The sequence below is a fragment of the Pseudorca crassidens genome, chromosome 2 (assembly GCF_039906515.1).
Source record: "Pseudorca crassidens isolate mPseCra1 chromosome 2, mPseCra1.hap1, whole genome shotgun sequence".
In the NCBI taxonomy this organism is placed as follows: domain Eukaryota; kingdom Metazoa; phylum Chordata; class Mammalia; order Artiodactyla; family Delphinidae; genus Pseudorca; species Pseudorca crassidens.
Window position 1 is genome coordinate 152,713,058 of NC_090297.1, and position 13,953 is coordinate 152,727,010.

The 13,953-nt window shown below is 49.1% G+C and overlaps 1 protein-coding gene across 16 annotated transcripts in view; it reads right to left on the reverse strand.

Moving 5' to 3' along the window:
- Positions 1-4,338: 4,338 nt before the first annotated feature.
- PPFIA4 (PTPRF interacting protein alpha 4) overlaps positions 4,339-13,953 on the reverse strand; it is a 48,071-nt gene continuing 38,456 nt past the window's right edge. For 5 of the 16 annotated variants that reach the window (XM_067729384.1, XM_067729386.1, XM_067729383.1 and 2 more), the window contains 4 exons: positions 13,529-13,704; positions 10,968-11,036; positions 7,271-7,448; positions 4,339-7,118 (listed from right to left, as the gene is read on the reverse strand). In XM_067729384.1, the coding sequence (XP_067585485.1) occupies positions 6,559-7,118; positions 7,271-7,448; positions 10,968-11,036; positions 13,529-13,704 (983 nt within the window). In that variant the 3' untranslated portion in view covers positions 4,339-6,558. Of the gene's footprint in view, positions 7,119-7,270; positions 7,449-10,967; positions 11,037-13,528; positions 13,705-13,953 lie in introns of those variants that run through there. The other 11 variants (XM_067729391.1, XM_067729398.1, XM_067729390.1 and 8 more) reach the window with 4 other exon arrangements.

Consider the following 13,953-nt stretch of genomic DNA (forward strand, 5'->3'; position numbering starts at 1 on the left):
GCCACATTAGCAGGAGTCCTGTGAGGAAGTGGGAGGTAATTCAATCAGGGTGATTAGGGTCAGACACTATCACTTTCTTCCAGGCCAACTAGCATGTCCCCTTACCACACCCTTCCATTCCTCCAGGCTGCAAGAGATTCTGGTCCCTGTCTACAGCTCAGAGAATGAAGGCAATTCTGCTGGGGGTAGGGGAAGGGGCTTACAAAGGAAACAAAGCTGGGGCTCTCTTCATGTGGGATGCTATCTTCCAAAGACTGGCTTCCTGAGGGGGAGAAGGTGGGTGAAGAATTGGGGAGAAAGAATTTGGATAGAGATCGCATAATATTAACCGAGAAGGCATCAGGAGCTAGAATTTGAATGGACTAAAACCTTTATTAATTCCAACTGCTTCACGCTAAGTGTGTCTGATTTATTGCAACTTATAAGTTTCAGAATCATTACAGAAGTCAGGGGATTCAGAGTGTGGTACATTCCATCCTGCATTCAATTCCTCAGGGCCCTTTATAAAACACTTAACCCAGTTTTATCAACCAGGCCCTCATACCCATTCTGCACTTGCTCTGGGCTCAGCTGGGCCGTCTCTACCACACCTGTCCTCTTGATTTGTTCCTGGAGAGGGGAGTCAACACACTGCTCCCAGAGGTTTCTCCAGAAACTACATTTAAGCAAAAGGTGAAGTAGGCTCACAGAACTCAGGTGAGGGTGCAGAAGGGAGGGTCCCCCCCGGGGCATGCTCATCCCAAACCACCAGTCAGGGCTGGGCCTGTTGGGAATCATAAACTGGCCTAATCTGTCCCCGTTTGTGGGATTTTCTTCTTGGGTTTATGTCATTGTGTTTACAGCTGTGGACAGGGAATGTTGCCTGCCATCCCAGGAAACAACAAACGTTGCCTGCCATCAAACTATCATCCACTGTAGTGGCAAGGTACTCCCTGAGGGGAATCCAGGATGGAGAAAAAACAGGAAGCATTATGTGCTTCGGATACTGGCCCTAGATTGTTAAGATGCACACCTAAGGAATAATTTCAGTGAGCCTGGACTCTTGCATCTTCCCATACATAGAAAAGCACTAAAATCATTAATTTGATATGCCTGTTTTTTGTGATTAGCAGTAATCTTTGACATCTGACTACATTTTTTTTTTTTTTTCAGCAAAAACTCCCATATATCCTGGCTCCTCCCTTAACTCTTCAGAACAGTTCCTCAGAGCTATCTGAGAGGCTGTCTCCTGGGCTATAGTCCTCAGTAAGTTCCCTGAGTAAAACATATCTTGCAACTTTTAGGTTGTGTGTTTTTCTTCAGTTGGCACAGTTCTACCTTCTTGGAAAGGCTGGAGAGGAATACCTAGGTCACTGCCACAACTCTTAGCTCTCCCTGGCTCCCTGCCCTTGGAGATGAGGAGAGTAACATGTGTGGATGGCAACACCTTGGCTCTCCAATCTATACTCACTCCCTTATTATGCACCAATAATACTGAACTACCCATTCAAGGGGGATCTTCTCCCCTCGGGTTCATTTCCTCTGCCCCTGGTACCTCCCAAGCTCCTAGGGTAGATACAAGCCTGCTGCCTTCAGTTGCCCTCCTTCTTACTGTGGGCTCGGTCTGGCCAAGAGAAAGGCACTCATCTCTCCTAAGGAACTGATAGGCTCTCGGGTTGCCGGATATATTTTTTAAGTTTATTCCTCTTCAGTAATCATGTCAATTGGAATCTGAGGTTCATATTCATAATCTGTTACGAATGAACAGTTCTAAGCAATGGCTATTAAGGTCGATTGTTCCTGACCATAGTCAGGTGTAGTCATTGTCTGCTTATTTCTTTTCCAGTGTTTAAGTCCTTAAGCCTCCCACCAGGAAGAAACAATTTGCTGGAACTTCACATGTGTGAATGGCAAACTTTGCCAAACTGGAGCCCAGCCTCACTCATTATTTTCACAGAAGAAACATTTGTCATCAAAGCACAGGGACTTTCTTAAATTAACAAATGCTTGACCTGCCCAACTGAATTACAGATAAGACTCCAATTAACGAGTAATGAGTGATAGTTCTTTGGGGAAATTAGCTTACATCTGGTCTCCCGTGGAAGCACATGCAATAAATCAAAGTTAAACAAATGTTGCCTAATAACTGACTTTAGGGAATCTGCTAGAATAAAAAGATAAGATTTGAAATTGACATACCAATTGTCAGTGTGTAGAGAGGAACTTCTTGGAGTGTTTAGATAGTGTCAATTGCAGAATGCTTAAAGTACTATTTGCTACACTCCAATAAACATCCTTAGGTATCTAACTTCTCAAAGTAACCTATTTGGCAGACTGAAAAACCTTTTTAAGTGCTGCAGGTATAGTAGTAGGAGGTTGGACCAACTGGAGAGGGAGGTAAAGGGGGTAAAATGGAGGGTGAGAGAAGAGGAGCCCCCTCAGCTCAGGTATCTGTTTCTTGGATAAGACCCACCATGTCACGTCCCCTGGACTTGTCTGAATTCCTGGTTTCCGGGCTCCAGGCTAGGGCAGAGATGCCTGGAGGTGAGCTAAAGCTCAGGAAGAACTGAAGGCTGTGAATTGGGCTAGGATCTTGGCTAAGGAGGCACCACCTAGGCCCAAATGGGATCCCCAAACCCCACAGCGATTCTAGCTGTCCCTCACTGCTCAGCCACAGGCAACCACCTGATCCAGATTCTCTGCCTCTCACTCTGCTGGGACCATTCCTAAGGAAGGCAAAGGAAGGTGTTCTAGGAAAGAAACCTAGAGTCTTCTTTCTTTTTTACAAATGCTGACAGAAACATGATGTTGGGGTCTCATCTCAAATGCAGCATGTCCAATATCAAGCTCACATTTTCACATGAGCCTGTTCCCTCTACATTCCCCAGCCCAGTAGATGGCAACTCTGGGAAACTGTAGTTTTCCTGGATTCCTTCAGATCTCACTCCTGTAGCCAGCTGGTCACCAAGGCTGGTCAACTCTACCTTTGATCATTGAGAGGGTGGGAGGGGACTCCCAGAGGCTTGTAGGCACTAGGCCAGCATCTTCCCTTGCCTGTTTGGCCTCCCTGAGTCACAAGTTGCCTTGTCTTACTCCCATCCTGCCATCTGTGCCCATGGACTCTGTCATCCTGTATCATCAGCGGGTCAGTTAGCCTTGGAGAGGATACAAGGCTGGATGGTGGATTATGCTGCCCTCAGGGAGTTCACCATTCAGATGAACAGAAGAAACAAGGCTCCATGAAAATCACAGGAGCCAAGTACCGCATGAGTGGTACAGATGTAAGAGTTTGAGAAAGGGAGATGCGAGAGGCTTAACTTCAGTGTAAGGTCTTGGGCTCACTTAAAAGAGAAGCAAGTAATATCTGTTAAGCACTCCTGGTACCAGGCCAGAAGTTTTAACAAACATCTGCACATCTATCTCACCAGCTGCATGGTCTCAGCTTTAGAATTTCCTGTTCTGCAAAATGGTGATGAGGATACATCACAGGGTTGGGAGGATTTAATGGGCCAATACATTTAGCATGCTTAGAACAGTGCCTGGCACACAATAGTTCTCAATAATTTTTAGCTTTATTTAATAATAATCCTTATAAAAACCCTCTGAGATAAGGTTGGTTCATTTATTCATTCAAGTATATACCTAACCCTAAAGGAGCTTCCCCACAGCCCAGTGGGAAACAGACAAAGAAAGGACAATGGCTGGGCAGCATCACAGTGTGCACAGAGTGCCAGGGGCACAAAAGGTTGCTGGTTATCTGATTCTTCTGAGGAGAGGCAGGCAATGCCTCCCAGGTGATACTTGAAGTGGGTCTGGAAGGTTCACAGCTGCAAAGGCAAGGGCAGAAGTATTCTGTGCTGCCTTCTGGTGATGGGCCTGGGTAGACGCAACATTTCTGAGTTAGGTGGACTCAAGACTGTTGGGAGGAGAGGGCACTGGAAGAAGTCATGATGGCCTCTTGTCCTACACTGAGGAGTTGGACCTCAGTGTTGGGGAGCTGCTACAAAAGCGAACAGCAGCGTGATATGACTAATGGGTGTTTAGCTTCAGTAACTCTTGCATCAGTAGGAAAGTCTATGAGGATAGTGAAGCAGGTGTGTGCAGAGGAAGAAAAAGAAATAAATCAATCCCAGCAGTCAGGACTCCTCACTCCTTTTCCTATACTCCCTTGGCACAAGTAGCTCAAACACTAATCTATCAACCCATGGTTATGTAAGTAAACAGAAGGTTACTGACTACAAGTTTAAAAAACTCTGATATTTACTTTCCAGATTACAGCAGCCCTTAGGACTGTGGAATAAGCTAGATGTATCAGGTAAGCTCAAAGTTAAAAAAAAAAAAAAAAAGACCAAAGCCATATGTATGTTGTCTCAAAACCAGGTTATTTATTGGTATGTATACACACACACACACACACACACACACACACACACACACACTCACACTCATACAGACCCATACACCCATTCCTGATGCACTGTGTCGGTAGTACGGTACTGAGAAGGGACCTGAAAAGATACAGGAAGCTGGTGAGGGGGTATGGGTCACAAGTGACTCCCCAAATAAAAAGTATATTGACTGTGAGGCAAGGGATACACCAAGACAAGAGCCTTCCATCACTGTATGCATCACCTCCCTGCAATAATCCCAAGATGCCCCGAACAGACCTGGGTCCTGCCAGCTGCTGCCTTATGACATGACTAATTAAGATAGGGTTGAGTTGTAGAGGAGAGGCTGGGGCTGAATTTCCCACTATGCTAGCCTATCAGAGTTCCCTGAAGGAGTCAGATGGCCTTGTGGTCTCCAACTTCACCAATCTTAGGAATCTGGGGTTTCTCCATAATCTTAACATCCATTACCCAGGGATAGGAGCTCTTTCTCTCCATCCAACTTATTTTCTGCTCAAGAACTCCTCCAGCTCCATTCCCAGTGGCCTGACAGACAGGAAGTGCAGGGAACAATGAGGGAGAGCAAGGGAAGTTGGATGCCTTGCCCATACCCATGGGAGCCCACCCAGCCCCACCACTGGTGGACCTCTCCTCTACTGAAAAGCAGCAGAAACCTGTAAGCCTGGTACTGCCCCAGGCTCCAGCACTCCTTCTGGACAGGGTGCTCTGACCCATCATCCCACCTGCTAGCCTAGCCGCCACTCAGAATCCAAGTCATCAGCTTGCAAACCAGCTGCTCAGCCACCTGCAGGGTGGCGCTTCACTGGCTCCTCTCCAGGAAACATGCTTCAGGCACTTTTCCTCTCCTTTCATTTGGATGAAACCTTAGGTTCCATCAGCTCACCCTGAACTTGGGTCCCAAACACTTCCAGGCACCTTGGCAGGATGAGTACATGGGTTAAGAAGAGGGATTTCTTGGAAATAACATTCCTACCAAAGCGGGACCTGTATCCCTCAGCCCTGGATGCTGCCGTGCTACTGGGGAAAGCAACTGAAACTGGGCAGGTCTCAGGAATTTCTGGACGAAGCAGTCCCTGCACACCAAAAGAGCCCTGAACAAGGGGGTAGTGGTGTGGGGACAAGCAAGAGAATGACAGTCTTCACCAACACTGGATTTCCTGGACCTAGGACATGATTCACTACAGGGGAATCTTTATTTTCTTCCTGGGAGATCAGAGGAAGGAAGCCTCAGATTACCTTTTTCCCAAACCAGACTTTAAGGTCAATGTATATACTCAATCCACCCATTAGGTATATTCTTACGGGGCTGGAATTATCAAAGAAGTGGGGCAGAGGGGGACAGAAAGGGAAGGAATCCTGGGAGCATAGCTGGCAGTGCAAGGTTAGCTTGATCCACAGCCAAGATCCACACAGTTCCCTCTCCCCCCAGCCCAGCAGCAGCGCTACCCTACAGCTGGGGCAGGAGGCATTCCCGCTGCCATCTGGGCTTAAGGCTGCCACAGGCCATTGGCTCTCCCTCTAGCTGACCTGCCTGCACCTCTCACTGGGCAGGAGGGCTGAGTTTCCCCATCCTTATGCTTGGTGTTTGGGATTCAACTTAAACCAGGGCCTAGAATCTCCACCTTAGCCTTCCCTCTTCCCAGGTTCATCATCCTGAGGAAGAATGGGGCCTTCTACAGCCCTTCCCAGCCCCCAAGGAGGTCCTGGAGGTGAGGCAGGAGCTGCAGCTATGCAGATGAGTTGGGGGAGGGATAATGGTGAAGGTGCCAAGAGCAGCTGTAGACCATCTAGTACAACCAAGAGGCGGACAGAAACCAGAAAGCCCAATAACCCAAGCAAGGCAGTCTGGAGTGCCGTTTTCTCGGAAGGGCCATCCCCAGCCCTTGACGCTGTGTCCTGGTCTCTGGTGGAGTTTGCAGTCCAGACCAGCTAGATGCAGAAGAGGGAAGGTGGAGTCCATCCATCTTGGGCTGCCTTCCTCTCTCTCCCGCAGACCCACAAGCATGGACAACCTGGTTGCCTCCACAACACCAGGAAACCCAGCCACATCCCGGAGAGCCTTACAAGGGACACACGTTGGACCTGGGGTAGAGGGATGGCTAGGGGGTAGACAGTATATTCTGAGATATGAGACTAGGAGCCGTGGGAGTAAGGGGACCGAGCAGGAGGGTTAAGGGCTCTCCGATCCTGTGAAACCAAGCAGAAGGAAGCTGGCCTTGGGGGCTGTAGCTAGTCCCGGAAGGCGGAGAGCATGTGTCCGTAGAGATAGTGAGAGTGTGCTAAAAGAGAGAGAAAGAGACAGGCGTTGCGCGGTAAGCTGGCAGTGAGTCCCTGAGAGACGGGTTACAAGGTATCTGCGGCGTGCTCGCAAGCTCCAAGCGCCCAAGGCCAAAGAAAGCAAAAGGGGTAAGCCGGGCACTGGGCGCGAGCAGGGCGGGAGCGGCACTGCCGGCCGGAGGCCAGGGACAGGTGCGGGGAGGCCTTGTGCGGGCGGACGGCGGGCCGAAGAGCGCCCGTGCCCAGGGCCTGGCCCACTTACCCCGAGCCACGGGCACAGCCCCGTCAGACCCGGGGCGGGAGGCGGGGTCAGCAGGAGTAGGTCCGAACCGTGGAGGTCTCCAGTCTCTGCGCCCCCGCCGTCCCGGCTGGGAGGAGTCGGCAGCCGCGGGAGAACACAGAGCGGCGGGTTAGTGCGCGCACAGCTCGCCCGTGGGGCCTTCCCGGCCGCGCCTGCCCGCGGCGGCCGTTAGTTAGTGCAGCGCCGGCGCGGGAGCTGTGCACCCGCCTCGGCCTCGCCTGAGCGCCAGCGCCCGTCCCACTCCGCCGCCCGGGCACCTAGGTCCTGCTGGGCCGCGGCCATGCCCAGCCAGCCTGCCACTCACCTTCAGGCATGATCTTCTTTGGCGGGGCCGGTGGAGGCTGCAGTGGCCCCAGGGTGGACACGCGGAAGCCTACCGGGAGCGCTTCGGCAGAGGCGCTGAGCATGGCGCTGCCATGGTGGTCTCGCGGCCGGAAGCGTTTCCTCCAGGAGGGTGCGCGGTGGAACACCTTGTCCTCCCCCTGCACCGTGGGGACACGCAAAGGACCAGGGCTACCTTGAAACTGCCACCCTCACTCCCTGCCTGGGGTAGGACAGTCAATGGCTGGTTCTAGGGGTACCTTTCCCTTCGGAAAGAAGGAAGCAAGGTCACGTCCGCTTTTAGGCCCTCAGCTTTTCCTCGTGTAAAGTGAATGGGGCAAGTGGATGACTCCGGGGAGCCCTTGCGACTCTGAAGTTCCCTGTCTCTTGGCTCGCGGGGTGGGGTCCCCCTGTTCGGATGTGGCATCCTGCAGTTGAACTCTGTTTCTCTGCCCACCCCAATCATCTCAAACTGGGCTTGGGGTGCCCATTGACCTTTAAAGTATTCCTCCTCTCAGACTCATCCATGGGAAGTAGTCACCAGCCAGCCTCCCTCCATTCACTCCTCCCTGCCTTTCTGGGGCCTCAGTATGGCTGCAGCACCGGTGTGCTGAAAGAGCGCTGGGTCAGGAGTCAGGAGACCTGGCTTCCATTTTATCAATACTAGCTCTGTGACCCTGAGCAAGTAACCTCTCTGAGCTTCAGTTTCCTTATCTGTAAATGTGAAATAGGAATAACAGCATCTGCCCTACCTATTTCTCAGGCTGCCTATCCCTGAGGGGATCAGGGGAGAACATTGACCCATTGATAGTGATGGGTCAGGCAGATGGCCAATCAGAGGCAGGTTCCTCCAAAGGCTCCTGCTGTCTGCCCTCTCACCCATGCCAGCCAAGTCTCCAAAATAACTATCTCTGCCAGAGGGCACCCAGAGCCATAACTCTACAGGATGTCCCTCTGCACAAGCATCCACCCCATCCTTCAGAGCCCACATCCATCCTGCTTGGCAGCCATGCCTAATCCCCCTCAATGCTTATGTTCTTGGAACTGGTGCATGTAGACTGCTAGCAGCAGGAATAAGAGACACTAACCCACCAGTTCTCACCTAAACAACCTCTCCCAACCCCATTAGGGTTTGTTGTTTGTGCCCTGAGTAGGCCAAATGCCCCCATCAGTTCTTAGCACCGTGTATCTCTGTCATAGCATTCATCATAGCATTTTTAAATGTACTTATGAGATTATTTCATTAATTCCTTTCTCTCCCTCTCTTCCTCCCCCCACCCCACCCCTTTCAAATTCTATGCTTCATGGGACAGAGATTATGATCTTTTTTGTTCCAACCAATATATCCGCAGACCTGAGTAGTGCCTGGGAACACCATAGGCCCTCGATAAATATTTGCTAAATGGCAGCTGGCTCCCTAGGCAGGCATCCCATCCCTGAGTTTATCAGGAACTTTCCTCATCATTTCTGTCTTCGCCATGATCCTATCTTTAACCTAATCTAGAGACCCTTCTCTTCTGCACGCTCTCTCTCTCTCCATTTCTATCTTCAACTGACCCTAAGGACTAGTTTCTGTTTTTCTCCCCTGTCCCCTAATAATCAGATGTTCTTTGTGTTCCTCATCTCCTCATTTCCCTTGAGTCCTGACATCCATGCATGGGAGAACTGGATATAGCCCTCCAGGGCCTTGAAGCTTGAGAGGGGAGACTGAGAACCAGAATTGTCAAAGGAAACAGTTGAAAGAGACAGCTCAAGGTTGCTGATGGTGTGCTGGATGGCTGGACAGGAGGCAGTCTCTTGGATCTCCACCCTCCCACCTGCCACTCCCCCCACCCCCAAATCTCACCTTATTCCTAGGACCTGGCCTTCTACTTAAGCTTCCTTTTAAAGAATCAGTTCCCTCCAGCCCCACACTTAGCTGCATCCCAGAAAGCCCCACTACATTGCCAAGATGATGTCACCTACTCAGTAACCACCCCAATGCCTGAAGCCTGATAGGACAGCTGTCTCCACTTTTAGGAGGCAGCAGGAGGTAGGAAAAAGAACACAGGAATCGGATACACTTCTGCTCCAGTCTGGCTCTGCCACATGTCAGCCTGTGACTGCAGGTAAGTTATCTGTGACAGCAAGTAAGTTACCTCTTTGAGCTTCAATTCCTCATCTGTAAGATGGCATAATAACCTGTCTCACATGATGATTGTTAGCATAAAATAAGATGTCTGTCATCACTGCACCACCATGCCTTGCCCAATGCCTGGCCCAGAGTAGGCATTCAGAGAATATTTTTGTTAGGATTGAAGGAGTAAAGAGTTTTCTAAATTAGAAAGCACCATTCGAAGATATATGGGAAAGCTGTATCAAAGAAAGCTTAGAACCTAGTGGGTGGGGAATAAGTAGGAGGGTCCACCTTGCAGGGGCATTGGGAAGATTCAGATCTCAGAGTGGGGACATCTGGTGGGGTCTGGCAGTTTCTCTCCTTGAGTGGCATACACACACATACATATGTAATATGTATGTAATATATGTGTGTGTGTAAATAACACACTCCAAATTTCAAGGCACCTCTGTGAAGAAAACACCCCTCCACAAATTCTGTATGTTTCTGAGTGTGTCCTATCTACCGAGGTGCAGTAGTCATTCCACAAAGGTGGGGTTTAGCCCTGTTAAACCCAACTAAGAAGAGACTAACTGATAAGCAGATAACACTAATGGTGTCCCACAAGGAGGCCCAGAAGTCTAAACAGAGGCATTGGTAGAGGTAGGGGTGCTGCAGAGAAAATGGGGATCAGAAACAGTTCTGATTGAAGATGGAGAAGCTAAAAATAAACAGTCTGGGCTCTTTTTTAACTTGTTTGGAACCAAGGCAGCTAAGGCAGACCTGACAGCGAAGGCAGGCAAGGTTAATGGTAAGAAAGGGAGGAGGGAGGAGGAAGGGGAGAGGAGGCAAGGGCTGGGGAGGGGGCTGTGCCCTCAGGAAACACGTATGTTTTAGGAGGAGCATTGTGCTAGGAGCATCAATCTAGCATCCTAAAGCTAGATTAGGAGCATCTCTAACAGGAGCATTATGGCTAGAACTTCGGAGTCTTCCAAGACATAGTCCAACCTGAACTCAAGGAGAAGGCCTGATGAAACTCAGTTGGAAGGGACTGTTGCTTCAGTGACCTGGGGCATAAGAGTAAAACTAGAAAGGAAGCTGGGATGATAGAAGCCTGAGCCATGTGTTTAGCTGTGTCAAACTGCACTGAGGAACATGTGAGCAAACCTGTCATTTAATGACCTCAGAATAATGTCTACCTCCAAACAACCACACTATTGGATGGGTGGGAAACTTAGCAGGCTGGAGATATGCTGTGCTCACAGCACTGAAGAGAGGGGCTCTAAAAGATAAAGAAAAAGGTATGATCCCAAAGAGATGACCTTTGGGGAAAACCTCTGATCCTGTGTGGTTAGGAGGTTTAGGGCACAGAGTTGGAAGAGGCTAGAGGTACCCAGAAGGAGTTTCATAGAGACTTCTCCAGGCCTATTGCTAGGCCTGTCCCTGCCTCCCCAACCCCCTGATATCATGCCCATCCTCTATGACTCTCCTCCCTTAGGCCACCCCACCAGTCATTAGCCTGAGGAAAGCAGAACTCATGAACTCCAACAAACCAACAGTGACCAGTTCACAGCCAGGTACTCACATCATCCAGTTTCCGGTCTGTGCCTAAGGCCAACAGGTTGTTGAACTCTCTCTCCATCACCTGGCGTGCCTGGAGTCCACAGGGTCAAAGGGGGAGAGAAGGGAGGGGCTATAGTTAGTGACCTCTAATGCCATCTTTCACCTGTTTCCTAGGGGGTCCAAGGGCAGAGATGGGGTTTTCAGTGCATTTAACCCATTAGCCCTTGATGCCGCTCCTTTGAGCTAACCTCGGTGTCCTCTGAGAAGTCAAAATGTTAACCTTACAATTTTTTTCATATGGAGCAAATTAGAAAACTATAATTTTTTTAAAAAGTAGGATCATAGAACACGTGGATGGACAGACTTCACCTACTGGGGAAAAAACCCCCACAGTTTGTCTCTGTAAGGGAATATCATGCCATACTATCTTTCTGGAGGGGTAAATTAAGCATGTAGACCATGGATAATGAAGATTTAACTTATTTAGATTATATAAATGTATTTTATAAAGTTCCACATCAAAAATTAAACTTAGGAAAACTGCTCAGTCATGGATATTGGTGGCCCTTGGGCTGAGTGGGGCATAAAGGCCTTCTCTATAGGCCTCCCAGCAATTTCTCGCTAGGAGATTTGAGAAATGCCAGAAACAAGAAAATTTTCAAAATTACCACCAGATATTCTGAACCATTTTTAATGAAGGATTCCATATTGGGTCAGATCCTACTTCCCCTAATAGCTAAGCTAAATGAACGGGTCAGAATAATAAAAACGGTTAGAGAGCAACAGAGAGTAGCCCTGCTACTCTTTACAGATGTACTGCTGTCCACAAAAACTGGATGTATTTCGAGATAGGAAATGAGAGAAAAACAAGCCCATTTCTGGGTAGATAATATTAACCATAGAATTCTGTGGGGACAGTCTTTGTTGGTATTGGGAACATAATATTTTTTTAAGTGATCAGAAAGGAGAAGCATAGTTAATTTTCAAGTATCCAGGTGACACTGTTCCTCTGGGTAATGAAAGGTGACTATGACATTTACAAACTTCAGAAACGTTTCACAAAGTTGTATGAGTGGGCAAGAAAGCAGCTGATGGGGTTGGAAATGGGCGAGCATAGAAAAATTGCATTGGGATTTCCCTGGTGGCGCAGTGGTTAAGAATCTGCCTGCCAACTCAGGGGACATGGGTTCAATCCCTGGTCCGGGAAGATCTCACATGCCGCAGAGCAACTAAGCCCATGTGCCACAACTACTGAGCCTGCACTCTGGAGCCCACGAGCCACAACTACTGTGCCCGCGTGCCATGCAGCCATAAATAAATAAATAAATAAAATTAAAAATGACTCCTTGATTAAAATAAGAAAAATTGCAGCTTGGGGGAAATCTCAGCTCTTCCTAGAGAGCGAGGGGACTCTGTGCTATCCATTCTGACTGGTTGGGATGGGTCATTGCAGAGAGACTGTAGGATGCCCTGGCCCAGTGTGCTGCCATCACCCCTAAAAGGCCAACACTCCACCCAAAATTACAAGACAACTCAGCCCTATCCTCACACAAGCGAAAACTCGTCTACTCCCAGAATAGCTTGTGCAGCTCTGGTGGCTGAATTTCAAGAGATCTGACAGCTGCAAACAGTCCAGACAAGGGCAGCTAAAATGATCAGGGCATGGAGACAAGTCTATATGAGGAAAGGCTAAAAGAATTAAGACCACTCTGTCTGAAGAAACAAAAGCTTGGACCCAGAGGCAACACAATCAGAGTTTATGAAATCACAGAAGGTGAGAGCTAGTCAAATACAAATACCCGTACTAAATCGTAGACAATTAGGATGAGGCAATTCTCTTCCCTGGGGGAGCCGACTGTGGGTACATTTAGGACAAATAAAATTAGATAGTACTTTACACAACAGGTAGTAATTCTAGAGTCCATTACCCACAGGAAGTTAAAAAAGCCAAACATATAAATAGGTTCAAGAGAATTTAGGTATATTCTTAGATGACAGCTCCATAATAATTATCAAATGTAATGGAAGGAGATGTCTAATCTTTTGAGCTGTTGACAGGGAGACAAAGCCCTGGCATGGAGAAGCTCTGGGCTGTGTTATTTGGTATATTTAACTTTCTAAAGCCTAGGGACCCAGGAACAGACCCCTGGGGCGGGGTGGGGGGGGGGCGGGAAACAAAGGGGATATGGGTTCTCTGGTCCTTGTGGGCCCCAGCGCTAGTTTTCTTCTATGAATAGGTCAGAGAAGCAAGTAGAGGAAAAGTCTCAGCTGTAAAGATGGGGCTGGGAGGAGATGGGGGTGCTCACTGCAGTGTGGGGATTAACACAGTATTCCAGGCCTGTGCTGAACGTGCTCTGTATGTGAAGGGCACTTGTTTCCTAGGGGGGCTTGGTTATGCACAGGGACCACTTGGAGGTTTGAGGACATTTGTGATCCCCTCTAGAACAGGCCTCCAGAAAGCCCTCCCACCAATCCATAAACTTGCGCATATCAGAGGGAGAGAGAGCAAGAGAGTGGAGGAAAGGGAGAGACCAAGATTGAGACTGATGACCAAGATCAGACTGATTGAGACTTACAGCCTACCTGGGTATTCTGTGTGGGTATCTGGAGGACCAGGGCCAACGTGTTGTGGTCGAAGTTCTCGTCCAGGGCCAGCAGAGCACCATGCACACCACTCTCATGCAGGTTTCCTGCATAGTCCCGGAGCCCAATAGACTGGACCCAATGAACCACCTGGTCATTGGTCCAGACCAGCACATCTGGAGGGCAGGGGAAGAAAAGGAGCAGAAAGAGACAGGTTTGGCCAAGGCCCCTCCAGGGACAGAAATAGCGGTTCCTAGACCCAGAGCCCCAGTCCACCCTGTTCTCTTGGCTCCTAGCCACCCCTACCCCCCTCAACTTTCCACATCTTCTTTCTGTCCTCCTTGGCACCTGGGCTCTTGGAGAACCAGCCCCATACCACTCCATTCTTGCCAGCCTGCAAGACTCAGGGTCAGGCTAATAGGCTT